At 48.6% G+C, this 13,084-nt stretch overlaps 1 protein-coding gene across 1 annotated transcript; it reads left to right on the forward strand.

Moving 5' to 3' along the window:
- Positions 1-6,438: 6,438 nt before the first annotated feature.
- Positions 6,439-7,954, forward strand: ADM (adrenomedullin; the record flags this gene model as incomplete). Its single annotated transcript, XM_081999922.1, has 3 exons — positions 6,439-6,536; positions 6,809-6,949; positions 7,458-7,954. 3 exons carry the CDS (start codon positions 6,439-6,441, stop codon positions 7,765-7,767), a joined length of 549 nt encoding a protein of 182 aa, XP_081856048.1. The 3' UTR covers positions 7,768-7,954.
- Positions 7,955-13,084: the final 5,130 nt, after the last annotated feature.

The raw sequence follows: 13,084 nt of genomic DNA on the forward strand, positions 1-13,084 counted from the left end.
CAAGGGCGCGGCGCGGCCCAGCTGGGCGCTGTGGCGGTGCCCGCCGCCCGGCCCGCTCTGGCAGCAGCGGCGGCAGCGGCGCCCTGAGGAGGCTGCCCTGCCCTGCGGTGCGGGGCGCAGCGCGACTGCCCGATCCCGCCGGCTGCCGCGTGCTCCTGCCCGCTCTGGCCGACGTGGGTGCCCCCTTCCATGCTTGGGGCTGGGAGCCTGGCGGTGGCGTTGGCTGCTCATGGGGGCGACCCTCCTCGCTGCCGCGTGCTCCTGCCCGCTCTGGCCGACGTAGGTGCCCCCTTCCATGCTTGGGGCTGGGAGCCTGGCGGTGGCAGTGGCTGCTCATGGGGGCGACCCTCCTCGCCTCCGACGTGCTGGCCTGGACACACGCGGTGGCTGCCAGGGCGCTCCACAAGGCAGCGGGGACATTTCGTGTTGCTATTTATAACGTACAGATGAGGCTGACACCTTCTGGACTCTCACCCTTGAAAGCCCGGCGGACTTGCCAGCAGTCGCAGAGATGCTGGTGATAAACAGGTTGTCTGACAGTAGAGCATTTGCTTCAGTGGTGGAGTCTGACAAAACGTCCTGATAAGCTTCCATGTAAGTCCAGTCTGACAGCACAGAGAGAACAAACAACACAAAGGACATCAGTTGCACTGCAGTGAGGAGCTGCAGCAGCCGTGGGTACCGTGGTGCACGTGGAAATGCAGCAAACCCACTGAATTTGCTCCTGAAAACCCACCATCGCCAAAGACCCAGCAGACCATCATTAGTGGTTTCACACAGACATTTTTGTTTCAAACATGCAATTCTTACATCTCCTACTTAGCTGGAACATACCGATGCAGTCTCTTGCTGATAACCCAGAGGCAAACTGGTCGACAAGCTTGGACAATCAAGTTCAGCGTTCTCGCTCCTGCCTTCTCGTGGAGGTCAGCAGTCGAAATCTCCTTGGACTAATCCACTTCGCAGCTTAACTATGTTGAAGTCAGATGCCACGTAGAAAGATCTAAACTTAATAAAATTGCTTGTTAACTTTAGGAGTAAAGAAAAATGCATAATATATACATCAAAAAGATTGAATATACTTTTCGAGAAAGAGATGCACTCTGTGGGGTCAGTCCCATCCTATGCTAAGTAGGAGCTAGAAGAAGGAATACCTTTCTTAAGTTATGCATAGACATTTTGGTTCATGATCCTGTAGACTTTAATGATTTAAACCCACAAAGCTGTTTTCAAAACACTGAGCTTTCTGATTAAAAGCATTTCTGAAGTAGCAACAAAGAAACGCAAATCTTAATGAAGCCACACATTACCCTTGTGGGGTGGACAAGGATAAAGCTCACCACCGTCACTCCTACGGGGAGCACGCTGCAGTTGTTCAGCAGCACAAAGCCAGGACACGCAACAGTTTGCAAAAGCAAGCGATAAAGTTCTGTACAGCTAAACCTGGAGGGAAAGTTTATAGACACTCAGAAATTACTTAATTTGGAGCTGAAATGGGGACCTCAGGGTTATCGTACCTGCGCTCATAAAAAGGTTCAATATGTAGTAACAAATCTCAGTACTTAAGTCTCACTGCTCTTTTAAGCCAGTACCTCTAGCAGGAGAATATCACCCAACACTTTCCCCAGGGCATTAACAAATGCTGAATCAAGAGGAAGATATTACTTACTGTTTCCTCAATACGACTAGCTCCCACTTTTACAGCCTTGCTCCTTCTTTCATCTAGACTAATATAACCAAAGCTTGGTTACTTTATAAAGCATGTCATCATAAGTGGCACATCTTAAGTACTCATGCAACTGAAGGACACTGATCGTCTGGGTTTGAACACAGCTCTGTACCTGCACGGACAGCAAAAGGAGTCGGTCATCCGTAACTAACTTCCCTTTAGTATCGAGCAATCTTGTGTTCTTATAGGTAAAATAAGGAAGTGGAGCAGACAGATTGTTTGCTCACCTAAAGTCTAATGCAAAGTAAACTGAACTTTCATCTGGACCACCAAAAACATAATTCCCTCTGTCGCAGCAGAATAGCCTGGTTCCTCACGGGAGATGGAGCGGCTCATGGAGCAGCAGCCCCGGGTGGCCACCAAGGCCTAGGTCTCCAGAAGGACCCAGTAAGCAGCCATATATTTATCTCAGGGGAAGAACTGTGGGTCTGCAGCCCCTCCAGGAGACTGAAAGCACACAAGGGACAATGTTGTGACACTCAGACTGTGCGCTTACCACCAAAAAGATGTGAAGTTTCACAATACCTTCTACAGTCAACTCCTCCTTCAGGAAATAAAATATAAAGGTCATACTCTGCCTGCAGTCCCTTAATCCAGTGTCATCCCACCCCATGCTAGAACAGGGAAGCAGCCATGACCCCAACCAGGTTTTCCCCTGCCAATATGTATCCCACCCCTATTTAGGAGGCTTGCTTTGGTGTACTCAAACCCATCTGACATAAGGCTCACCGAAAGCACCCTCCAATGGGACTACCAGCAATGGAATCGCTCCTTGCCACTGAGTCCTTGGCACAGACAAAGCTGGCTGAGTGCATGCAGTAACAGCAAGGCTTTTCTGTGGGGAGCTTGACTGAGGTTTTACATCCCTTGTGGGGTGTCATTATTCTATTAGTATCATCTTTCTGATGATTTCATACAGCCTGAAATATAATCAAGTATATTCATACTCATGGCATATGAATTTAGTCAAATTTGTTTGAACCCAAAATGAAACATGCAAAGGTACCTCCACTGGCTTCAAACAAACATTTTGTTGCAAAACCAGCACAGAATATTTGCCTCAAACTGATTCCTCACTGAAGCCTACAGATTTTAGACCTTTGCTTTTAGAATAAAACTCAGCCTGAATAAAATGCTTTACAAACAGCAACTAATCTTCACAATCATTCTGCCAGAATAACTGTAAAGTCTTTTGCACATATGGCAACACAGAGAGGTTGAATGGCGTGCCCAAGATAATCAGTAAACAAGTACAAGAGCTGGATGTTCCTCCAGGCCAACTTCCCAGCAATGGATGAGGCAGCATCTGGAGGAGACCCTACACTTCAGAGGAGAGCCTGGACTTGCTGAACTGTGCAGCATTGCCTCAGAATAATAGTTTGTGAATAATATTTCCATGGAACATTCTATGTAACTTTTTTCGAAATGGAAATAACTCACTGTTTAGAAAATAATTTTTTAAAAGGGACCACTTACCTCACAGTACAAATTCAGTGACTATTGCTCATTTCCAGACTGCAGAGGAATGCAAGTGCTTAGGAAGAACAAAATGAGCATCTGAACAAAGAACATGATGTTTTATGTTAGATTTAAACCAGCTTTACCTGCTGAAGTCCTTTCACAAATCACATCAGCAACAAACTGGTAATTTATGTGCCAAAGTTTGCCACCTCATGAATTTGAATGAGCTAATCTTGTATCACTAAAATGACAGTTGTAGTAACTCACTCACATGTGAGCTGCCTTACTACTATTGCTACTATTCCTAAACCAGCACAGCATTCTTTCTGCATTGTTTGCCTTAGAGTATACATAATGCACTTCTCGTTTAGCCAAGGATTGTTATGAGGGATTTTCCAGCCTTTGCAGAAATGTGTGATTTTTTTTACTGGAACAGGAGACGTAATTTGGATCAAAGCAATGCTCATCACACAAAACCCTGCATTCTCATTCGGAAAGGTTAGATTCAGTTTCAACTTCTGCTGATCAAGGAAACGCTTGAACTCGCTCGAGCCTGAGCTGCCTCACGAGGTCTCTAAAATCCAGCCACCGTGGGCTGATGCAGTTGTGCAGCTCTGGTCACGGTACAGTCCCCTTCTAGACCCCCAGTTTTCCCATTTCCTCCGCCCGGAGTTTACACCCCAAGCCTCTCGCTCTGTGTATTTCTGCTCCGGAGCACAGTCCGTGGGGAGGGCAGCGGGACTGTGGCCCCGGAGCTGCCCGCGCCGGCGGGCGGCGGGGACGAGGGAAAGCCCGGGTCTGGCCGGCCGCCCCTGCGCCCCCCGCCTTGGGGCCGCCGCCGCGCCGCCCCGGTGACTCTCGGCGGCTCCGGAGCCGCTGCCGCGGCCTGCCCCGCGCCCTGGCCGGGCAGGTGCGGCGGGGGAGCGGATCTGGGCTTGCCTCGGCGGCCAGCTCACGGCCGGGGGGGCCGCCCGCCCCGCGGGAGCCGCGCCGGGGGCTCGGGGCAGACAGACGGGCCGGCTGGAGGGTGCGCAGGGGAGCAGCCGGGTCGAGCGCCGAGCCTCCCACCGGCGGGTGCCGGCGGAGAGCGCCTGGGGGACGGAGCGGCGGCAGCCGGGCGGGGTGGCGGCTCCCGGGCCAGTCGGCCCCCCTACAGGTGGGTGCCGGAGGCAGAAGCCTCCAGATGCCTGGACGCTGCCGGCGAGGGAGGAAGGGAGCACCTTAGACCGAGTCAGCCGTGCACGGGAAAGTTTCCGTCATCCCCTTGCACATACCTCTCCAGGGTGTTGTTATATACCGCGGTTATCTTGAAAGGCAGAGAGTCACGAGTACATACTCACCTGATTTTTGAAACACTTTGCTTGGGGCAAGATGTGAAGGAAACATCTCGCATACGCCAGTTCGTTCCTCTCTCCCGAGTATCTCTCGCTGGGCAGAGGACCCTGACGCCCCAGGGCGCAGGTCTGCCGGGGCATTTCTCTCGGTTCCGCTGAATTTCCATTGCGACAAGTCAGCAGAGAAACGGTCCCTCTGGGGCCCGCTTCCCGCACCCCCTGCGGAGCCGGACCTCTTCAGTTCCGAAGCGTCTCGGAGCAAGGATGTTAAAGACTGTAAAAAACCAAAAAGGTGGGCAGACTAAAGTTTTGCTGCTGGCCGGCCGGGAGAATGCTGTTAAAGACCTTGACCCTGCACTGCTTTAGCTTTACAACCGGACAAGTGCGTGCATTCACCTGGTTTGAGGTTTGAGGACTGGGAATAAAACGACGCACGGCAAGTCTTCCCTGGCTCCCACAACGCCGAGCATTTCAATGAGCCTGTGTTTGCCCCAAAGCAACATCGCTTCCCTTGGTCGAAGGTACAGAAGTGCATTCTAACCTTTCTCTTCCAAAACCATCTAAACTGTGATTTGAGTCGATCAAGCAAATCAAATACATTTTATTAGGTAAAAAATGCACCCGAGTTGAGTTATAAATATTAATGATGTCTCATTTGTCACCTCCGTGCTTATGTAAAGACGACTGGCATTGATTACAGTTACTCATTATAATTCACGTTGTCCAAATATGGGTTTATTTTTTGAACTTTGGTATTTGATGGATTTGCATGGATTTTGAAATTGATCGGGTCTAGTTCCTACTCCCCTGCTTCCACCCACCTGAAGGTGCGATGCCTAGAGTAAGAAATTATGCAACAGACCGTGCAACCATAATTATGTATCGGCAGTTAAAAAGTCTGTCCCCAGTAAAACAGACTGAGGGGTTTATCAGATTTGGCAAGTTATGCCATGACTCGGAACACACACCTAAAAGCCGTCGTTATAATTAACAAAATACCAAGGGGGTTGTTTAAGATAATTTTCAATAATCCTCTTATTTTTACCTTAGTATCGGTTGCCCCCAATCCACGCTAGAATGATTAAGAAGTGCTTGGGATGTGGGGGTGGGGGTAAGTGTCAAAGAAAAATCGCCCAGCCACGCCAAGGTCCACCCACTTCCCCTGCGCCGCTCTATAAAAGGGAGCGGTGGAGCGCAGCTCGGCAGTGGTTACTTCAGGCACACAAAGAAGGAGTTCTCGCTCCTCAGGAAACTCTGCGAGTTCGGATTGCTACTATAAGAACGTTTGTCTCACTGGATTATCCTCACTGTCAGGTAAGAACTATTTTTTTTCCCTCCCTCGACAACAACAACAAAAAACGATGCAGGGGAGGTGGAGAGGAAGTAAAAATCTACTAAATCTGGGCTGTTTTGAAGAGCTTGGAGTTATGCTATAGAGCTTTGCACTGGCTCTTGGCATCAGCTGCAGTTTACAACATAAGATCCAGAACTAGCTGGTTTTGCCTGTGAAGTGGGAAGATGAGCTATCAGGGGATAAACTTTCAGGCAGCAAAACACTTGCTGGAGTTTGGAAACGATGCGTCTGATAGCCAGCTCGCTCTAATCTCATGGGTTTGCTAAATCCTAGTGCAAGCCGCTGAGGGTATTCTGGAAATCCTGCTGGTTTTCAGCTGCTTCTGCAAGTAAAACTGTCGGCAAACGTAAACTTTGGAGGCTCTGTTATTTACTCTGTGATAAGTTGCTGAGCAAATATTAGCTTCTGGTTCATATCGCAAAGTCCCCGGTAGCCTGGGGGCTCTGCGAGGGAAGGAGCTCCCTGGAATAACCAGAGAAAAAGGGCAGACCTTACTTGACTTTTATTAGCAACCATGCTTACAATTCTTCTCTTTTCCCTCCACCAGGAGCCCAGCCAGAATGAAACTAGTTCACGTAGCCCTGCTCTATCTCGGCTCGGTGACCTTCTTCGGGGTGGATGCTGCAAGGGTGGACGTAGCGACAGAGTTCAAAAGAAAGTGAGTATCGGAGGGCGCCCTCCTGCCAGCGCCCAGCCCCACTCGTGGAGCTGCCGAGTCCCTGCGCCGGGCTCCGGCCGTGATCAGAGGCACTGGATTCCCTGCGGGAATTGCACAGCTCCTAAAAGGCCTCATGCCCTTTCAGGAAACATAAAAAAAAAAAAAAAATCTCGGCGCTGGCAAAGATTATTGCCCCTCGAATCTATTTATTTTGGCTCCCGCCCTGCAGGCTTGCGCTAACAGGCTGTCCTCTTCCCTTGCGCTCCTTTCAGATGGACGAAATGGGCGCTGAGCCGAGCCAAGCGGGACGTGAAGCCTTGGGACGCGCTCCGAGGGCTGGGGGCAGCCGCGGCCGTGCAGCCGCTCATACGGACCCAGGACGTGAAGGAGGATTCCCGGCTCTCGCACACCAGGTAAATTCCAGCCCCTTCTGGGCTCGGGCACTTGCTCGAGGCACTGGGAAGTTTCGGGGTCCCCTCGTTTCCGGGCGTTTAGGGGTATTCTCACTATAGACCCCCCAAGCCCCGCAGACAGGACCTGGTCGGGCTGCACGTCGTGCTGCAAGCAGCCTCCCGCCTCCCTTTCCCCGCGCTCTTCAGCTGGCGAGAGATAGCAGCGCCTTTACTGTGAAAGTCAAATATAAATAGTAACTTGAGCTCTGGATCACTAGATAAAATAACAGCCTTAAAACGGCGGGGCCTCTCCTCTCATCGGCAGCAAGCTCTGCTCTGCGAGCAGATCGCCCCTCTCCCGCCGCTCGGCGGAGAGGAGAGCCGGAGGGGGGAGTTTTGCACCGTCGGGACGGGTCCGCCTCCAGCCTGGGGGGCTCCCTGCCCTCCCAGCCCCGGGCCCACCGGGTCCTTTCCTCCGGGGCCCCGCTGCCCTTTTCTCATGCCCGCTCTCTCTCTTTCTGCCTCGCAGCAGCCGGGAGGATGCTCACATCCGCGTCAAACGCTACCGCCAGAGCATTAACAGCTTCCCCCACTTCCAAGCCATCCGCACGGGGTGCCGGTTCGGGACGTGCACGGTGCAGAAGCTGGCCCATCAGATCTACCAGCTGACCGACAAGGATAAGGACGGTGCCGCCCCCGCCAGCAAGATCAGCCCCCAGGGCTACGGCCGCAGGCGGCGCTCCCTGCCCGAGCGCCGCAGCCCGGCGCGCTCCCCCCGGGCCGGGCGGCGCCCCCGGACGCGGCGGGCGCAGCCTCTCGCCCCCGCTCTCGGGGTCTGAGCGCCGTACTACCGGCGAGGCCGTCTCTGGTGGATGGACTGAGGCACGGACGCTCCGGAGGTCCGCTGCCGCCGCGAGGATTCGTGGAGAAGCGCCTGTCCGGGCGGGGCCCCGGCGCGCCCACCCTGGGCCGGGGGCGGCGGAGAGGCGGGCCGCGCCGGCAGGGCCCGGCAAGGCGAGGGGCGGCCGGTCTCGAGGCCCCGCGCCCGGCGCGGGGAAGCTGTGAAGGCCGCGTCCCGTTGGAGACCACAGGGGCTGCTCCCCCTGCCCGCCGCAGCAGCGGAGCGGTCACTGACTCTAGCCTCCCCGGGCGAGGAAGCGCCGGCTCCCGCACCCGCCGTCGCCTGGGACTGGAAGGCGCCCGGCTCGCGGCCGCCGGGGGCGCCTCTGCCCCGTCGGTCGCCATGTCGCCCCCTGCCCCGCCGCTGCGCTCGGGGCCGTGCAGGGCTTTCCTTGCCGGCCGGCTGCACTCAGAGCTGTCCCGGTCCCGTCTGCCCCGCGGAGGGGTCGCTCAGGGGAGCCCCGCGGCCGGGGGACCCGCCGGCGGGCGTCGGCCGCTGCGCGGCACCCCCGGGCCCGGGGAACGCGGCCTCGCCCTCTGCCCCCAAGTGCACAGCCCTCGGCAGGGACAGGTCGGCCCCATCCGCTCTACCCTCTGCGTTATCTGCACCCGGCAGGGAATCGGACACTCACCAGTCCCTGCGGGGACTGCGATATACTTGAACGTCACAGAGAGGAAAAGTGCAATTGTACGTGGTTTTTTGTTAATTATAAGTGCGGTGTGTGTGGATCATGAGATACGTATCGATATTTAAGATTGTCTTGTGTCATGTCCTGTTTGTATCTTTTTTTTGAAAATATATTTTATTTTTATACGTTTTTTATATATATATTGCATAAGGGCATTTTAAAACATTGTATCCCCTCTATTTTTCATATCGTGAATGTCAAACGTTAAAACTCTTTTTCCATACCTTTTTTATCTTGCATTCCAGACTGGTGAAAGATGTAGAGAATGTATCAGCTGTTCTCCATGGGTAATATGTGAAATAAAATAAACACTATGACATAAAACAGTTCTGTTATGTTGTCTTTAGTCGGGGCAGGTGGTCAAGATGAATGATTTCTTACTGTGTTCAGTCCTACCCTTACTAACCTGGCACAGCAGTTCTGTGATGGACTGAAACTCCTCAGTTACAGACTTTGTTAGCAGCCACCTTATCTAGTCAAATCAAGTAAGCTCAAAAGCAAGCACGCATCTTAAAATCCCAGGGCAGATCTGTTGAGAAGGCCTTTTCTACCCACATGTTCCAGCCAGGGCTGAAACGTGTCACAGCTTGGATTGATCGTGCAAGTTTATTTTTTGCCCTAATTAATCAGAGAAACAACTGCACACTTCAACATTGCACAACAAAGTAACAGATTTATTGAGGGGAGCATGTTCCAAAAATGGTCATGGCAGCTTCCAAGGTTATTTATGTTGAAGGATTTCCTGGGCCACAGTTCAGGTTAAAGTTAAATGGTGACCGGTTCAGTGCGGGCAGAACATCTTGGATAAAAGATTAGCATTAGGGATTTTGTTGTTTTGTTCGGGTTTTTTTTTTTTGTTGTTCATTCTTTTTTTTAAAAAAACAAATTCCAACCACAGACCAGAAAACAAATGTGAAACAGAACTTATTAATGCACCAACAGCACCATCTATTGGTGTCTTCTCTTTGCACTCCAAGAAAACAAACCTAAACAAGTGTATTTGAATAATGTCCTGAGTAAAACATACAATTTCCTGTATTTTACAGTATCTCTGAGCATAGTTAACATACACAGGAGAGGACTGGGGAACAGCAGCACTAAATGCTGCTAGAATAAATGAAGTGGGTATTTTTTTTTACCTAATATCAAATGCTTAAGGAAGATATATTTACAAGAAAAAAATCAAAAGAACTGGCAATGACGCCTTTCCAAGAATACTGCTGCAAAAATATGCCTTGGGTAGGAATCCAGCTGACTAGATACCTGGCATATATTCATAATGATTTTTCTCCCCAAAGTTTTGAAGTTCTGATCAGAATTGCCTATTTTTAGTTACTTTCCTAAACATTTTCAGATAAGAGTTTTGGAATCTTGAGAGTTGGATTCCACTTGAAATGTTCTTTAAAAAAATGCACATACATTGACCCTTGCCAGTTTTAATTACCATCTGTTTGTTAACAGCTGGAAGAGAATTTACCTCTCTACTGCTGATGGCCTTTCTGATCCACATTTTTTAAGATGTAAGGGGTGACAGCAAATGCATGATCTTCATTGCAGATTATAGCTGCCAGCTGGGAAACAAGCAAGTGGCTATTCTCAAATCGTCAAAGATCTTGAAGTTAAAATAATTGCTGCTTATAAGTTTTTGGGTGCTTGCAGTGGGAAATCACAATGCATAAGTGAAAGCATGATCCTACTTAAAGTACAAGCACAATCGAATTTACGTCAACAGAACCATACAATTTAATAGCTACAATGTTTTACTTAGGGATTGTAGAACTAACAACTTTGTCATCTAAACTTGGGACATAAGGTTGGATTGGGCTATAGTGTGATTAAGCATGTACTTGCCAACTAGTTGCTTTTGTTTGTATTGATCTTTTCTTCATTTACTGCCAAAACCTAGTCCCCACTTAAAATACCTTTTCTCCCCTTCTGTCCCTTTCACTGATAGAAAACACTGCACTCGAAGCTGGAAGATCCTTGGACGAACCAGACAGGGCTAAAACCAGCAAGCTGGTGCTGGCTGGCATAAATACGACGTTACTGGAGCTTAGTATGCAATTTCCGCTTGGAAGGATCAAGAGCACCACCTGCCGCGCTTGTAGGGAGAAGCAAAACTCCGTAGTTGCAATAAATGGCAACTAAAGAAAAGATGATAGATTTTTTTTTTTAATTCCCTCCACCCACCCCCCCAGTCTTTGCGACCATGTCTTTTAAAGCGTAAAGAGCAACACTGCTGAACTCGACATGCCAGAAAGTAATGAGTAGCCGTGTGCTCGGAAGACAGCATGTTCTTTGAATGTATGGACCTGAAAAGTAAACCCTGGAAATACTATGGCTGTATTTTAGCTCGACTAGTTAGGCTAGGCTAGATAGGCTGGAGAAGAATGACAGAGCAGGCAGGGACTCTTTCCACTGCGCAGCTAATCCCATATCCCAAACTGAGTTCCAGGTTTTGTGGAACTGGGCTGTAAGGGCTAAAATATAGAGAGGCAGCGTTCTCCCTCTTCATCCATTTCTGCATCTTCCCCAGATGAGAGCTGTCCAGGTGAAATCTCTTCCTCCTGCCCAAGCAGGGAACATTACTGAAGAACTTTGGCTGAGCATCTTTCCACTACGAACATCCCACAAAGCAAAATGTTGGGCACTAACCTTTAAATAATAGTTGAAAACCATACATGAACTAGATTAAAATCTCCGAGGAGTGTGATGATTTTGAAACCCCTAAAGTTTCAGGGAGAACAAGACTGTGAAACAGTATCAGCCCATGAAAGCAAGCATCCTCTTAAAGTCCTAGAAGTTCAAGAGCTGTGTGCTTAGGTCAAGGCCAGCTTGTGCTCTAAAGTCACAGATGAGAAGTGGAAGATGTCATCAAATGCCTCCAAGAACAGGAGCATCTGTTTACACAACACCTTAAAGTATTCATTTCTAAGAACAGTCTGGTGTCCCACAGGCCAGCATTTCAAAGCCTGCTTAAAACATGACTATAAGTTCAGTTCAAACAAGGTTCTAAATTTAAATTAAGTTTTGCGGCAGTAAATATGTATTGAAGCAGCAATTATCCCTTGTCCACCAGTCTGTTCAAGAGTGGATGCCAAAGGAGTGCTCACCATTCTCAGCAGAGCCTCCACAGTGAAGTGTCAGAAGAGTTAATTGAATATTCTTTATGAGTTACTATTTTGTTTTGTACCTACCCCAGAGACACCCTATGGCAAAGAAAAAATACTTCACTATAGACAATTATTTATTACCAAAATAGATTCCAAAGGCTATTTTTATCTCAGAAACATTTTTGTGACTCCATTATTAGTGCTATACAGAATGGTGGCAAGGGACCTACAATGCTGATATACAAGCGTTTTCTCATAAAGTTCTAGTGCAGGTCCTCTGACACGGAAGAGGGGAACAAGTAATTATTTTTCTTTCTCCAGCTGGTACCACAAAACTTACTTTAAGCAGCCACATCACATGGAGGACTGAAAAAAAAATTTGTGTTCCAGTTACATGAGAAAGTGGTCAAAGAGTTCTGCCACTGTTACCTAGGAACAACTTCTACTGTATCCAAAGAGTAGAGACGCTGGTGTACTTTCAGATGATTATCAAAATCTGCAAAGCATCTTGGTCCGTATTATAAGAACTGCAGTCAGGTGCCAGATAGAATCTTTTTCTGCAAGTACAATGACAGAAAGGGGAATACTAATGAATACTTTGGCACATATGAAGCCTTTTCTGGCTCATTTAGTACCCAAAGGACAGCAAGTCATAATTAAAGCCAATAATGGCAACTCCAGACAGCCATCCAAATATTTTCCTTGTGCCGTCAATACACCGTTTCATATTATCTCATATCATACTTAAGTAGTGTAGAGCACACAGGCATCAGGAGAAAAAATTCCAGCATGACTGAGTACAACCAATTGTGCCTAACTAAAATTTGTTTATTGTGTTCACAAGGGTTTGCTTTTATTATCCAAATACATCTTAAAGAGCATTTTTTTCACCAAATAATTTGTGTCAGCTTTGAAATTGTTTTAACTTTTAAATACTTAATTATTTGGAGCAGGGCCATGTATCCTTCATGAGGAGGAGCGTAATTTGTTCATGAGGTAAAGAACTTTGCTATGTAAAAGCCTTTTTACTACATGTTATATACACTAGTCAAAATGCTTGATAACTATAATGTCTCCAAATGAAAAACAAATGGTTCCATTAAGACTAAAATCAATGTTAATGATTTGATAAGACTAGAGTGTTTTGCTTGCAAAATTCCCAGCAACAGCAACAGCAATGAGGAGGCCAAATGAAATCTTTTGACTTTGATTCTGTGATAACTTTTACCAAATGTTTAACTAGACCTCTTTGAGTCTCCCATCCACTTACAAAAGCCTGGGTTTTTCCAAAGTCAGGGAAGATCAGTCTAACCCAGCTAAAAGCAACTATTTTGTAATTAATTCTGACTCTCAGAATAGGTTTGCAAAATAAATATTCCTCCAATACTTTCAGTCAACTATCACTTCCCAGATCTGTCAGTTTGCAAATTACATGCAACTTTTCCAGCAATTAT

Source organism: Phaethon aethereus (assembly GCF_964289735.1).
Source record: "Phaethon aethereus genome assembly, chromosome: 5".
NCBI classification, from domain to species: domain Eukaryota; kingdom Metazoa; phylum Chordata; class Aves; order Phaethontiformes; family Phaethontidae; genus Phaethon; species Phaethon aethereus.